Source organism: Tamandua tetradactyla, chromosome 24, assembly GCF_023851605.1.
Source record: "Tamandua tetradactyla isolate mTamTet1 chromosome 24, mTamTet1.pri, whole genome shotgun sequence".
In the NCBI taxonomy this organism is placed as follows: Eukaryota; Metazoa; Chordata; class Mammalia; order Pilosa; family Myrmecophagidae; genus Tamandua; species Tamandua tetradactyla.
Window position 1 is genome coordinate 12,809,013 of NC_135350.1, and position 13,840 is coordinate 12,822,852.

Genomic DNA, 13,840 nt, shown 5'->3' on the forward strand with positions numbered 1-13,840 from the left:
AAAATGCCTCCAGAAACAGTGGTCTTTTTCTTGACAGCAATATTGTTAAAAAAATTTTTGATAGATTTTGGAAAGCTTTTTCACGATCAGTTCCATAAAATCTTATGTTATTTCCAGTTTTTAGTCGCTTGATTCATTGGTGTAAAATTTTCATATTCTCCTCTTCAACAGGGATTGTCTGTGTGTGAATGTCTTTTGTTCCCATTTTTTCTTTTTTGTCATTTGTTTAAATCTTACTTTCCTCACTGTCATTTCACTAGAATTCATATTTTACAGGGAACTCATAAAAAGTAGGCGTTTGAGGGGTACCTGGGTTCAGTTCGGTTCCACTCAGTTGCTACTCAACTGAGAGCGACTTGATGACTCCATGTGAAATTCTCCTAAAATGTATGGTCCAGGAGAGAGTTGATCAGCCTGATTGTTGATACCCCTTCCACACCAAAAACTAACAGGATTTCATATAAAATGCCTGTTTTTTTGGAGTAACAGTTATTAAGCCCTTAATTGTGTTTCAGGAAGGCAGGTTGGTCATGCTGTTGAATCCTCAAGCGACTCTAAACTATCACTATCCCCATTTTATTCCTCATTTTACAGGAGCAGAAACAGAAATTAGGGAGGATAATCCCGAAGGTTATAGAACTAGTAAGTTCTCACTCAGGATTCAGACCTGATTAACCTAGAAGTCCTCAAGTAGAAATGATCAGGCGGTCATGGTCAAAGGGCTCATGTGCGTTCTTTTCCCTCTTCTTCTTTCAGGGGACACAATATTCATTATTCTGAGGAAGCAGAAGCTGATCTTCCTGCACTGGTATCACCACATCACTGTGCTCCTGTACTCTTGGTACTCCTACAAAGACATGGTTGCAGGGGGTGGTTGGTTCATGACTATGAACTATATCGTGCACGCCGTGATGTACTCTTACTATGCCTTGCGGGCAGCGGGGTTCCGAGTCTCCCGGAAGTTTGCCATGTTCATCACCTTGTCCCAGATCACCCAGATGGTGATGGGCTGTGTAATTAACTATCTGGTCTTTTCCTGGATGCAGCAAGACCAGTGTCACTCCCACTTTCAGAACATCTTCTGGTCCTCACTCATGTACCTCAGCTACTTTGTGCTCTTCTGCCATTTCTTCTTTGAGGCCTACATAAGCAAAATGAGGAAAACGAGAAAGGCTGAATAGTGTTGGAGCCAAGGAAGAAGCCGTAGCTCAGGGTCATCAAGAAAAATAATAGACAAATGAAAATGGCACAAGGAATCACATATGGTGCAGCTAAAACAGAACATACGAGCAAACACAAAACCCAAGGCAGCTTAGGGATAAGAAGGTTGACTTAACCCAGTAAGTTTATGATCCTTTTTTGGTGAGGACTCACTGAGTTCACCTCCATCTCAAGGACTGCTGCTGGCAGAGCCCGTTCGCTCTTTATCTATGTCAACTCTAAGACAAATGAGAACAGAAGTAAGCCAGAGGTAGAGAGGGAGAGATAAAGGCAAACAAGGCTATTAACATTATATGGAAAAATGCATTTACTGAGTGTTATATTTCTCTAAAGCTGAAAGAATTTAACTTTATAAACTGTGCAAGCACACATGCACAATCTTCTCTAGTGTTTGTTGACACTCAACTGAAGCCAAGAGAAAAGATAGAAATGAAAGAGAGGCAGAATGTGCCTCTTGGAAAACTATGCTTTTGCAAAAATCAAAGCCTTTTAAAGAAAGATTAGCAGTTGTAGCCCCCTAAGAAAAGGTGACTTTATCGCCTCTTATAAAATGGATGTAAACAACTGCATTTCAACTGAGAGAAATACTGGTATTTTTCCCCTCACTGCATGGCCTCAGGCTAGTGAGTTTGCCAAAACCAGAAGGGGCATAATTATGGTCCAGGGTTCTTCCTGGACGGATTGAAATGCTGTAGACCAGTTCCCAAAGGAGCAGCTCCATTCCAGAGCATTTCTGATTGGTATACTTCAAGTTCTACTCTTAAATGAGAAAGGAAGCGTTATTCTTTGTTCAGTTGCCTAGGTTTTTGAATAGAAGAATAAATGCAGAATAGAAGAGATAGAAACTCAACAAAATGACCTGAAAATGGATTCTGTATTGTTGTGAACATGTTGTATTCCACACCATTTCTAAGCTGGGAAAGGGGGATGACAGTAGGAAAAGAGGTAAGCCAATTATCAGCTCAGTAAACCAACAATATGTATGCCCTTCCCATCTGACGTCATGTGTATTTATAACTTTCCAAATGAAACCCCATGGTACAGTCTCTGTTTTCTATATTTTTGTGAATTTCAAGAGATCTGCAGGGCTCTTCCTGATATTAGGTGAACACTGTGTTTCTTCATCCTGTGCATTTGCTCCTCAAGCAATGTAGAGGTGATTAAAGTGCCCTCTTCTGGTCAAGTGGAGATACTTCCGCAAACATACTTCATGGCAAGTCTGGCTGAAACAGTTGACAGCAAAGGGCCCCTTATATGTAGACTTACCCCTCAAGTTTTAAATGGTACACAATAGTCGTCATATTTTTTACCAAATCAGAAGACATCCTGCTTCAAGTCAGCTTCAGAAATTTTTTAAAAGGGACTTTTGCTCTGGAACTCAGAAATCAATTTATTAAGAGCCATATTCTTTAAAAAAAAAAAAAAAAAGAAAGAAAAAGTTAGGTTATCTGTAATATTTCAGTTATTTACAAGCCAAATAAATGTGTAAAGGTTTCTAGTATTTTAAAGAAGCGATTATGTGAAGTTGTTCAATGTGATAAAATAGTATTCTAATTGGTTAAGTAGTTTAATGATTAGACAAATTAGATGAAAACAAACCACATAGTTTGTACACATGCAACCACACATGCACACAGATGTGGGGTACACTGAACTTCAAAGCCCAAATGAATAGAAACACAATTTTTTCTGGCTAGCAGAAAAAGAAATTGTTGTTTATCTTTTTTTTGCTTTATTTGAGAGTGTACAGTAAAAGGGATTTTTCAGATTATTTTTATATTATTTTAGCTTTAATTGTGCTGTCATTCATGAAACAGAGCTGCTCTGCTTTTCTGTCAGAGATGACAAGGGCTTTTCAGCATCTCATGTGTGGAATTTAAAAAGAATAAAGTTTTATTCCATTCTGTGTGAATGGTTTGAACAATGAACAAAGAATCCATGCAAGCCAAGTCATGGCTAATAGACATGGGGGTGTGGGGAGAAGGTGAAGAGGAGGGAAGCAAAGCTGTTGCCATCTGTGTTAAATTATTGTGAACAGTCTGTGATGTCTTGACATTGGTTCATAGATGAAAAACGATGAGGAATGTACTACTATTTGGGCAAAAACTGACACGAGCTGAAAAGATAGATCCTGCTATAAGAAGCAACTAGTAGATTCTTAAATTGCAAATAATGTTGTTTTGAGCTTTGAGAATGCATAATGTGGTGCAATAAGCTTTCCCACCCTCCATAACAGAAAATTAGCAGAATAATTAAAATGAAGAAAAGGCAAAATGACAACTGACTTGAGTTTAACTGAAGGAATAGTTCGAGGCTCACTTGGTTGCTTTAATTTAATTATTTAATTCAATGATTTGTCAATGTTCTTTTAATGATGGTTCAATATGGAAATGAACATAAACCTTAAATAGATCACAAGCAATGTTTCCAAAGTACTTTCATCTTGGTATTGGGTTCATACTTTCGTTCAGTGTGAAATAATTTCGAATTTTTTGTTGGCAGGGTGAATGTCTAAGAAATAGTTTTTAAATTAGGCATTTCCAGTGTTTATCATGGAAAGAAAAAAAAGACGTTTAAGAAATAATTCTGGGATTAAAGTTACAGTACAATATGTCTAACATCTCGGCTTAACCACTTAATTATAATCATGTATGAGACTGGATCACTAGTCCATGGCAAATCTAAAACCTACGAGAGAATGAACTGCCACATAGATATTCCTTCTATCAGTTAACATCCAGTAAACTTAAGCAGGCAAGTTTTTATAGCTGCCCCACTATGTTGCAGTAGATTATCTTTGTATTCAAGATCTTTCAATGCACTCCAGTCTCAGTATGGTAGAACATTCCTGGATAAAAACAAGTCCTTGATTTCATATATCTGTACATGCAATTTCATAGACGGGGTCTGAGCCTCAGCCAGAGCCCAAGAGTTTGCATTGTAAAGCATCTTAGTGAGAAATACTCTATTCTTTGAGAAGGGAGTATTATCTGGACTGTCTAGTTTTGCAGCTACTACCTTATTTATATCCAAAGCCAGGACTAAAATATCAAATTAAAGCTGTGAGTTGAGGTTATTAGTCCAGGTAATTTTCTCCCATAATTTCTAATCAGACTCCACAACAAAAATTAGGGAGGGGTGGGAAATAGAAATAATACATACACATACACACACACACACACACACACACACACACACACACACATATGTATGTGCTAGTGGGGGAAAGAAAAGACTGATGAAATCTCCGTCACCTCTTCACCTCTCTTTACTAATGTAGCTCTGCACTGAGTCAGAATGTTCATTTGAGTGGCGTTTTATAGACTGTAATGTTCAAACAATAGGAACCTAGAAGAGCAGGAAGGAGATCCGCAGGATTTTTTGAAAAATCAGATTTGGAATCTTCATGATAAGATATTGCCTATCACATCCCAGGAACAAAGTGACTGCAGGCAATTACACTATAGTAGAACATTCCAGAAGTCTGGCCTCATTCCCAGAGTGCTGAGTTACCAGAGAGAAAAAGCATAGTCAAGTTATAATTTTTTTTCTTCATTTTGATAGAGCTAGGAGACTCTGTGTGTGTCGCACAATTGAGAGAGCCACAACACAATTTGAGGGCTTTTCTCTACCAGTTTGGTTAATGATTCCTTAACAGTCATTGGATTGGCCGTGTGCTGATTCAGAAGAGCTGTTAAGAGAGCGATGAAGACCAAACAGAGCTTTTCTCCAGAGTTGAGCACTTTGTGTTGTTTGGGCATGGCCCGTGTCTGTCTATTTTAGACCCTTATTTCCCTGAAAATTTCCATCCTGAAAATACAGCTGTGTGGGAATGTCATGATAAAAGCCCGGAACTTTCCAGTAGTTGAAGAGAAAATAACTTTTCTATCTTTTTTTGTTTTTGAGAATAAATATTTTACTATCAACCTGGGATGGTATGTTAATGCTGTGAGTCATTGTCTCCTGTAGATTTTTACGTTGTTCTTCTGTCCCTTTTCTATTTGTTTCAAGTGTATTAGACCTGATTCTTTGTGCCTCAGATCTCTTGCAATCCAGAAGAGATAATGCTGAGAATGCACTACAGCATTTTGCCTGTGGTGTGTACCCATTAAATTGAGGGCTGATGGAGCAACAATAACCAATTTTGTGCAGACAATCAGTAAGAAATGCTAGGTCCCAGTTTGCCACTGAGTCAACAGCCTTCACTTGCAGATATCCAATATGTAGGCAAAACAAGTGTCAGTACAGTTAAGGCATTTTCTTGAATTCCAGTTGTGACTCCAGTTATGAACATCCATGAACCATATGGCAGATTCCATAGCTGAGATGGCCAGTTAGGTACACTTGGGCAGAGCATCATAGCATGTTCGCAAGCCTATTGAATCACAAATTGCTTTCCTCATCCTCCAGACACTATTCAAATTCAGGACTCACAGAAGCACGTATGTGTGTTGGGGTGGGGGTGGGGGGTGTACAAAAACAAAACCAGGATTCTGGCTTCCACTTCCTCCTTCTGAATTGCCCACCCATTTTTTCTTGTTGTTGCTGTTTTTAACACTAGAGATGAATAATGGGGGCACATCAATGTGTGGATCTGAGGAGATTTCAATAAGGGCACTTGGTTTTAGGCTGGGCCAGCAAAAGTCTTGCCATAAGTACATCAACAGAAACCAAACTCAAAACTTCATTGTAGTAAATGTCTCCTCATGCAACAGATTAGATCAAAGAAACTGGTTCCATAAATCAGGGCCAAGCCATATTGGCAGCCCATTTAGGCCAGAGCTGCAGAGTCCCAACTCTTGGTATTTAAACCCTGCTATTTCCCCAATGCTCAGCTGCACTTGAGACTTTCTCCCAGTGGGCAAAATCAAGAAGGCTACAGAAGATAGCCTCATAGTTCCCCAGCCTTGTCTGTTTCAAACAGATCTGCCCATCTGGAGATGTTCAGACAGGAGGTTACTTGCTGCTATCTTGAAAACCACTGGAAGACTGAGCCTCCTAGGGATCACAAAGCTTATATGTTCAACTAGAAACCCATTCATATGAGCCTCACAGAGCAAATCATTGCAATGTTGGAACTGTTATTTTCAAGTGCTTATTTCACGACGTTAAAAAGGTATTTTTTCTGCTGTATTAAAATTAAAATCATAACTTTTGATTTAAAATCAAACTATGTTTCTGGTTTCTTTTCTCTGTTGCTCCAGGTTCTAAGGGGCACCAATGGCACACTGAGGGCTGCTCAAAAATCTCAGAAAGACTATTCCCACGCTCGAACCAACATGCTCTTAGAATATACCAAGTCACTAAAATTGCTCAGTTCTCTGGTGGAGTCCAATAATGATGCTATCACCAAAATCCCACAAGATGTCCTGTCCTTCAATACAAAGCTAGTTACAATAGCTTTCATGTGCATAACGTTTTACAACTTACATGATTTCCACCATCTATTAGTTCACCAGAGCAGTCCTGGTGTGGCAGTCTTAAATTGGGCCCCATATTACAGATGAGAAAAGTTTGCTCATTAGATCAAGCATCACAGAAGTAGAAGGGATGAGATTTGAATCTAATCTTCAATTTCATTGCAGCCATTCAAATCTTTTGGAAAGAAATACAATATATATGAATAAACTTCCAATAATCTACGATGAACTAAGAGTCACTTTGCCAAGTCACTGAACGAAGTATTTCTGGGAAAAATATATGTTATGGAGAATAGTCAGCAAGCAAAGCACCTCCCTCGTAGTAATGACTAAGTCTGGTACTGACTAGCTTCTGGCCGTAGGTGAGGAAAGTCTTAACCATCCAGGCCTTTGTCCTAAAATAATTTGGCCTTTAACTACTGGTGTTGGGTTTCCCCTATTCTGTTGTATACTTTTTAGATTAAAAGGCTTAGGTCATTATCCATGGCATTTTGTAAGAATCCATACAATGTGCAAGGTGAGGATGTCCCCTACGGCATTTATATTTGTATTTAAAACCTAAGAGCCTTCTATTTGTGGAGATTTTCCACAGTCAAATTACCATGAACATTATGTCTTCACATAATCTCAGAATGTATTGACAGAGCTTTTTATTCCTTTTGCAATCTATTTCATGTATTTTCTCAATTAAGGTTAAAATGGGGGAAAATTCTAGATAGCACCCAAAGCATTTTTATTAACTACACCAGAAAAAAGGGGGGAGAAGCAAGCAGAATCCCAGAGCTTAATATAAACAACTGGGCTCTCATGTAGCTCCTGGTGGAAATAATCTCATAAAATGCAAGCCTCAATTGTGAATAAAGCAAGCATTAAAAATACTGTTCTTGTGGAGCTCCAAGACCAAGAAGTATAATGCAGCAGGCTTCCTAGGTAAGAAAATAAGAATGGGGTCAGAATATCAACAGTTCCATTACAAGATCATTCTTGGTTGTTTTTCAGTATGAGTGAAATTAGTTGGAGACGCAATGGGTGTCCTAAATCAATGATCAGGGTAATTAAAATAACATAGGGTGCCAACCATCTTTAACATTAGCTTCTTATTCTCCAGGCCTGGTAGTTCTGGCACAAGTTGTTGGGGTTTTTTTTATATTTTTGCATGGGCACCAGGAATCGAACAGGGTCTCCAGCATGGCAAGTGAGAACTCTGCCTGCTGAGCCACCATGGCCCACCCCATTTTTGTTTTTAACTGTCAAATCTTCACACATATACAGTCTATACGTGGTGTACACTCAGTGGCTCACACTATCATCACATAGTTGTGTATTCATCACCATGATCATTTTTTTGGAACATTTGCATCACTCCAGAAAAATAAATAAAAAGAAAAAACTCATACATATCATACTCCTTACCCCTCCCTCTCATTGACAACTAGTATTTCCATGGTCCCAATTTATTTTACCCCTTATCCCTTCTATTATTTATTTTTAGCCATACTTTTTTACTCATCTGTCCATACCCTGAATAAAAACATCAGATGCAGGGTTTTCACAATCACACAGTCACATTGTGAAAGTTGTATCGTTATACAGTCGTCTTCAAGAATCAAGGCTACTGGAATACAGCTCAACAGTTTCAGGTATTTCCCTCTAGCTACTCCAGTAAACCATAAACAAAAAAGAGATATTTATATAATGTGAAAGAATAACCAACAAGATAACCTCTCAAATCTGTTTGAAATCTCTCAGCCACTGAGACTTTATTTTATCTCATTTCTCTCTTCCCTCTATTGGTTAAGAATGTTTTCTCAATCCCTTGTTGCCATGTCCTGGCTTATCCTGGAATGGGGCAGGTATTCTTGATTATTGCCAGACAGTGCTCCAGGAGATCAAAAAGGGAGGCTCTGCTAGGAAGCTACACTGAACACAAGGATTTGCACAGTTTGGGAGGTGGGGTAGGAGGGAGGCTACATTGAGTGTCCCCCCAGCACCACAAAACTGAGCACACCCAAACAATGCACACATAGAAAGATGCATGCGCTTTCTGCCTCTCAGTCCATGATGTAATATCACTAATCAAAAAACTCCATCAAGTCAGAAGCACTGGGTCAGGAAAAGCTTGGAGCCTACCAATCTAAAAGAGATTATTATCCAATTATCCCATTGAGCTGTAATCTTGTATGTTTTCATCATTGTTCTTCATCTACATAATAGCTGAAGGAAGGGACTTGGCATTTTGCCTTATATATGTATTATAGAATATGTATTTATATGGAAAAGATCATTCACACACAGTTATTAAAACAATGATGCTACACAAGGATTAAGTGTGACGGTTCCCTCTTGACCCAACAGTCTATCCTCTAATTGCTACATTATCACATCTTTGGTATTTTCAAATCAGGTTAAAACCCTGTGCTATACTTTGGGGATTCATACACAGCTTCCTTTTCTATCGACAACACCAATTCCTTTCATACTAGAAGGAAAATCTGTCCCCCTGGGTGTTTCTCTGTTGCTTTATTTATGAAAACGCCAATGGGTGTTTTTTAACACAGCCCGTATCTCTTCACAAAGGGAAGGCAAATATCATTTTTATTCCTGCATGGTCCCCTACTCATACTTATATATATTAATTGCTACAAAATACCAGAAAGTTTTTGCAAAACAAACACTTTATCTCCAAATTAGATAGTTTGAATTTGGACTTAGTTTCAGAATTATAAAATCAATACAACATAAACCTTAACTTCCAAATTGACTTAAGTGGCCATACCGACTCATTTATTCATCTACACATGAGATGAATTTCCCCAGGACCTAGCAGCCTATAGGGACAAATTTTTTGCTAGTTTGTTACTCCCAGTGATGCAGGACCTCTGGCTTTCTGCCAAGTCCCTTGCATCTAATTCTGGAAATTGCCACGGAATGTCTCACAGTCAGGCATTTCTTTAATGCACATTCTGCTCCACCAAATACTACGCTCAACCCCACCCACCTCACATCCCCAACAAGCCCAGCTGCCACTGCACCTCTCACCTGGAACCCGAAATCTCTGTGCACAGCCAGGTGTAGCTGTCCTCAGCAGGTTTCCGCCATCGCTCTGAAGTGCATCCTCTGCATTGCTGTGGGATGAGCTGCCTCTTTCCCCTTGTTTAGCTGTTCTGAGAGAGAAAGCTTCCTACTGAGGACCCGGATATGCACTGAGAAAGCTAAGGGATGGACTTGGGTAACAACCACCACATTTTGCATTGGAATCTCTACTCCCTGGGGGAGTAGAGTTTGGCCTGCATGGGCCAAAGCTTTCCCTTGGGTTGAGTTTTTTGGGCTTCATTTCTTCTCCCATTTGGATGAGTGCCCTCCCTGAGGGGTCCTCAGCCCCATTGTATGGCCACCGGACATGCTCAGACATCTCTGAGCCCAGCAGAGAACACAGCTGGAGCTCCCTCTCTAGACTCCTCACCCCACCCCCTGCCCAGCTCTCCTACAGCTTCCCCATCTCTCTGCCCTGCCCCTAAACCAAAGGTTCAGTCATCTCTGAGTCAGACTTGAATTCAGCCTATGTAGCCTGTTACGCCCATAAACTAGTAATGAAGTGCAAATATTTTTAAAGCAATATGAATTCTTTCTTTTAGAGTGAAAATTGGCTTTCTGAATTAAAAAATGCAGAAAACCATGATAATTTCTTTGGTTTATCCATGGCTTTCACATGTTCCCATTTCCTCTGCCTGGAAAGGGTAGGTGAGGATACCCCTGTTACCTGCTCACAAATCTATGTTGTTTTACTTCATGGGACTTATCACCACAATAAACAAATATTAACTGTACGGTATGTATTATTTAATGTCTGCTTTCTTCAATAGATTACAAGCTCTGTACAGCAGGAACTGAATTAGCCTGTTCTCCCTGGCATCTCCAAGGCTGGGCAGAATGGATGAATACATGTTAATACATGATTGCAGAGAGGCCATTCTATTTTTTTTTTTTTTTTTTGCATGGGCAGGCACCAGGAATCGAATCCAGGTTTCCGGCATTGTAGGTGAGAACTCTGCCACTGAGCCACCTTGGCCTGCCCAGGTCATTCTATTTTGAATGCAAATGTTTGTGTTTGTGTTGATAGCTCTGGCCATTTCAAATTGCATTACACTGAAAAACTGATATTTAAACTACAAGGTACAGGAATTCATCTCTATCTCCTCAAGAAATTTTTTTTTTAGTATTCATGCTAGAAGCAAGCTTAGCATGAAAAAATGTTCTCTTGGGACAGCTTAAATAATATATAGGCCCCAATAGAGGACATTCTGGTGCGAGTTTTCTCCTTTTCTCAAGATTCTTGGCTAGTCTACGATGGGTGAATACCAAAAGCAACACAAAAAAATAAAACACAGATTGATCAGAAAGAACTTTACATTTGCCCTAATGGAAATATGCTTTTTTACCTAACGTCTCATCTCTATTAGCCTTGGAAAAGTGTTTTGTTTCTTTATAATTTATGTTATAATAATAAGACAGTGAAGGTATATTGGCAAACTTCTGAAAGATCATGGTGAAGAATAAACAGAGACCCATGTATAGACAATCCAGACCAAAGAAAGTAGGAAATATTAGCCAACATTTGTTGAACTATTATTGTGTACCAAGTAGCATGCTAAGTGCTTTACAAGTATTGCTTCATTTAATCCTCACAAGAACTTCAGGCAGTAGATTCTGATGTGTGAGTCTGTCAAGAACATTTGTGTCTTGTTATAAACTTGATTCCACACAGGTAGACAACTCCCAAATGATTGTTCTATTCAAAATGTCTTAAAAGCCTGGAATTTACATACAAAATCCCAAGCTAATTAAATATTCTCTTGTCATTCAAAAGTAGTGAATGAAATAGTACTCACTAGGAACATCATTACTATGGACCCAGGGGCCTTTAAACTCACAAATAAACCTTTAATTTTAAAACATAGATAAAGAGACAGTAGATGAAAAAAACCACGTGAGCTGTCAGAAGCTGTGGGAATGCTGTGGAAGTACATTTGTCCGTTCAAACTAGATAAACTGTGTTTGGTGTTTTAGGTAATCAATTTTGTTTTAACTTTGAGAAATGTACAAACATCTTTCAATTTAATCACATGCCAGTAAAAACGACTCTTCTAGTCTAGGATTTTGGTGTAAGTCAAACATTTCTACTCCTGTATCATGAGGCAATTATATTATACTAACTGTATTTTAATTATGACATCATGTTTCTTTCTACATTGCCATTCTAGATAACGACTTTTAGCCTTATCTAAGTGCTGAGTTCTGAAACTGGAATAAAGTCAAGAATCACCCACAAGTAGACTTTTCCCCCTTTTTTTTCTTTTCTTATATAGAGGCTGTTTATCAAGAAAAATATCTAAAACTATTTTAGTCTTTATCAAAATACCCCACATTTACATATAGATATGTATTTTTAAATGTGAGTTAAAGTTTCTTCTATATTTTGAATGGCTCCTCAACAATTTTGAGCTTTATAATTTTATTGTGCCTAATTACTGATTAAACTTTTTTTTTATGGGAACTTTTAAACATTACAATATAGACTAGTATAATGGGCCCCATATTCCCAGCACTTAGGTCTAACAATGAACATTTTGCCATATTTACCATATTTGTTTTAAAGCAAAATCCAGATGTCATGCCATTTCACCCTTAAATACTTCAGTAAAAATTGCTAAAAAAAAAAAAAAAAAAGACTTGATCTTTAACCACAATACCAGATACCAGTATGCCATCTACCAAAATTACTGATAATCTCTATTTTTTCAAATTTCCTTGATTGTCTCTAAAATGTCTTTTTTTGAGTGAACCTCCTTACATTTTTTTCCCATGCCAACTGATTTATTAAAGAAATGGGATCAATGGTCCTAGGAAGGGCTCAGCATTCTGGATTTGTCTTAGTTTGTGGTGCCATTTCTCTCCTTCCTGTATCCCTGGTACTGTCTACAAATAAGAAGTTAGATCTTAAAGCTTCATTAGATTCAGGTTCAAAACTCTTGGCAAGAATATTTCTAGGTGGTTCTGTGTACCTCATATTCCTTCTCAGAGAAGGCACACAATGTCTGTATGTCCCACTTTAAAAGGAAATTAAGATTGATCAGATGGTTCAGATGGCAATCTCCCCTAATACAACACTGATTTTTTTTCACAATCACACAGTCACATTGTAAAAGCTATATCATCATACAATCATCTTCAAGAAACATGGCTACTGGAATACAGTGCTATAGTTTCAGGTACTTCCCACTAGCCACTCCAATATATATATCTAAATACATATATATATATATATATAAAATCTAAAAAGGGGGTATCTATGTAATGCATAAGAATATTCTCCAGGATAACCTCTTGACTCTGTTTGAAATCTCTCCGCCACTGACACTTTATTTTGTCTCGTTTCTCTCTTTCCCCTTTTGGGCGAGAAGGTTTTCTCCTCCCTTGATGCCGAGTCCCAGCAAATCCCAGGATTTCTGTCCCACATTGCCAGAGAGGTTTATACCTGTGGGAATCATACCCCACAAGTTTGTGATATGAGGCAATGAGTTCACTTGCCATGTTGGCTTAGAGAGAAAAAGGTCATATCTGAGCAACAAAAGAGGTTCTCTGGGGGTCACTTTTCATCCTAATTTTAAGTAAGCTTAGCCTATCCTTTGCAGGGATAGGGGCCAACCTCAAGATCAAGGGGTTGACCTATTGATTTGGTGGTTTCCACTGCTTGTGATAATATCTGGAATTCTCCAAATGAGGAAGTTGAATATTTCCTCCTTTCTCCCCATTCCCCCAAGGAGACCCTACAAACACTTCTTTACTCACTGTTAAAATCACTCTGGGATTTATCGGGGCATCACACTAACCTGGACAAACCAACAAAATTTCACAGCCAATTCAAGGTTCCATGTACTTACAGTGTTCAATTAAACTGACCGTACAAGTTAATTTCAGAAACGCACTGGTCAAAATATAAATTTTGTACCAAATAAACCTTTCTCCTTTCAGTCCCAAACAGAAGTTGAAGTTCTAAAATATGGATGACCATCTATTCTCCACACCCTGCAAAACTGATATTCCTTCATTCTTCCTCATGCTAAAACATTTCTTAATTTGTACATTTAACACTGACTTTAGAAAATATATTTTTATTGAGAAATACCCACACACATACA

At 38.4% G+C, this 13,840-nt stretch overlaps 1 protein-coding gene across 5 annotated transcripts in view; it reads left to right on the top strand.

Moving 5' to 3' along the window:
- ELOVL6 (ELOVL fatty acid elongase 6) overlaps positions 1 to 6,346 on the top strand; it is a 161,497-nt gene extending 155,151 nt beyond the window's left edge. For all 5 annotated transcript variants that reach the window (XM_077142547.1, XM_077142545.1, XM_077142546.1 and 2 more), the window contains one exon: positions 757 to 6,346. In XM_077142547.1, coding sequence (XP_076998662.1) covers positions 757 to 1,181 — 425 coding nt within the window. In that variant the 3' untranslated portion in view covers positions 1,182 to 6,346. The remainder of the gene's footprint in view (positions 1 to 756) is intronic.
- Positions 6,347 to 13,840: the final 7,494 nt, after the last annotated feature.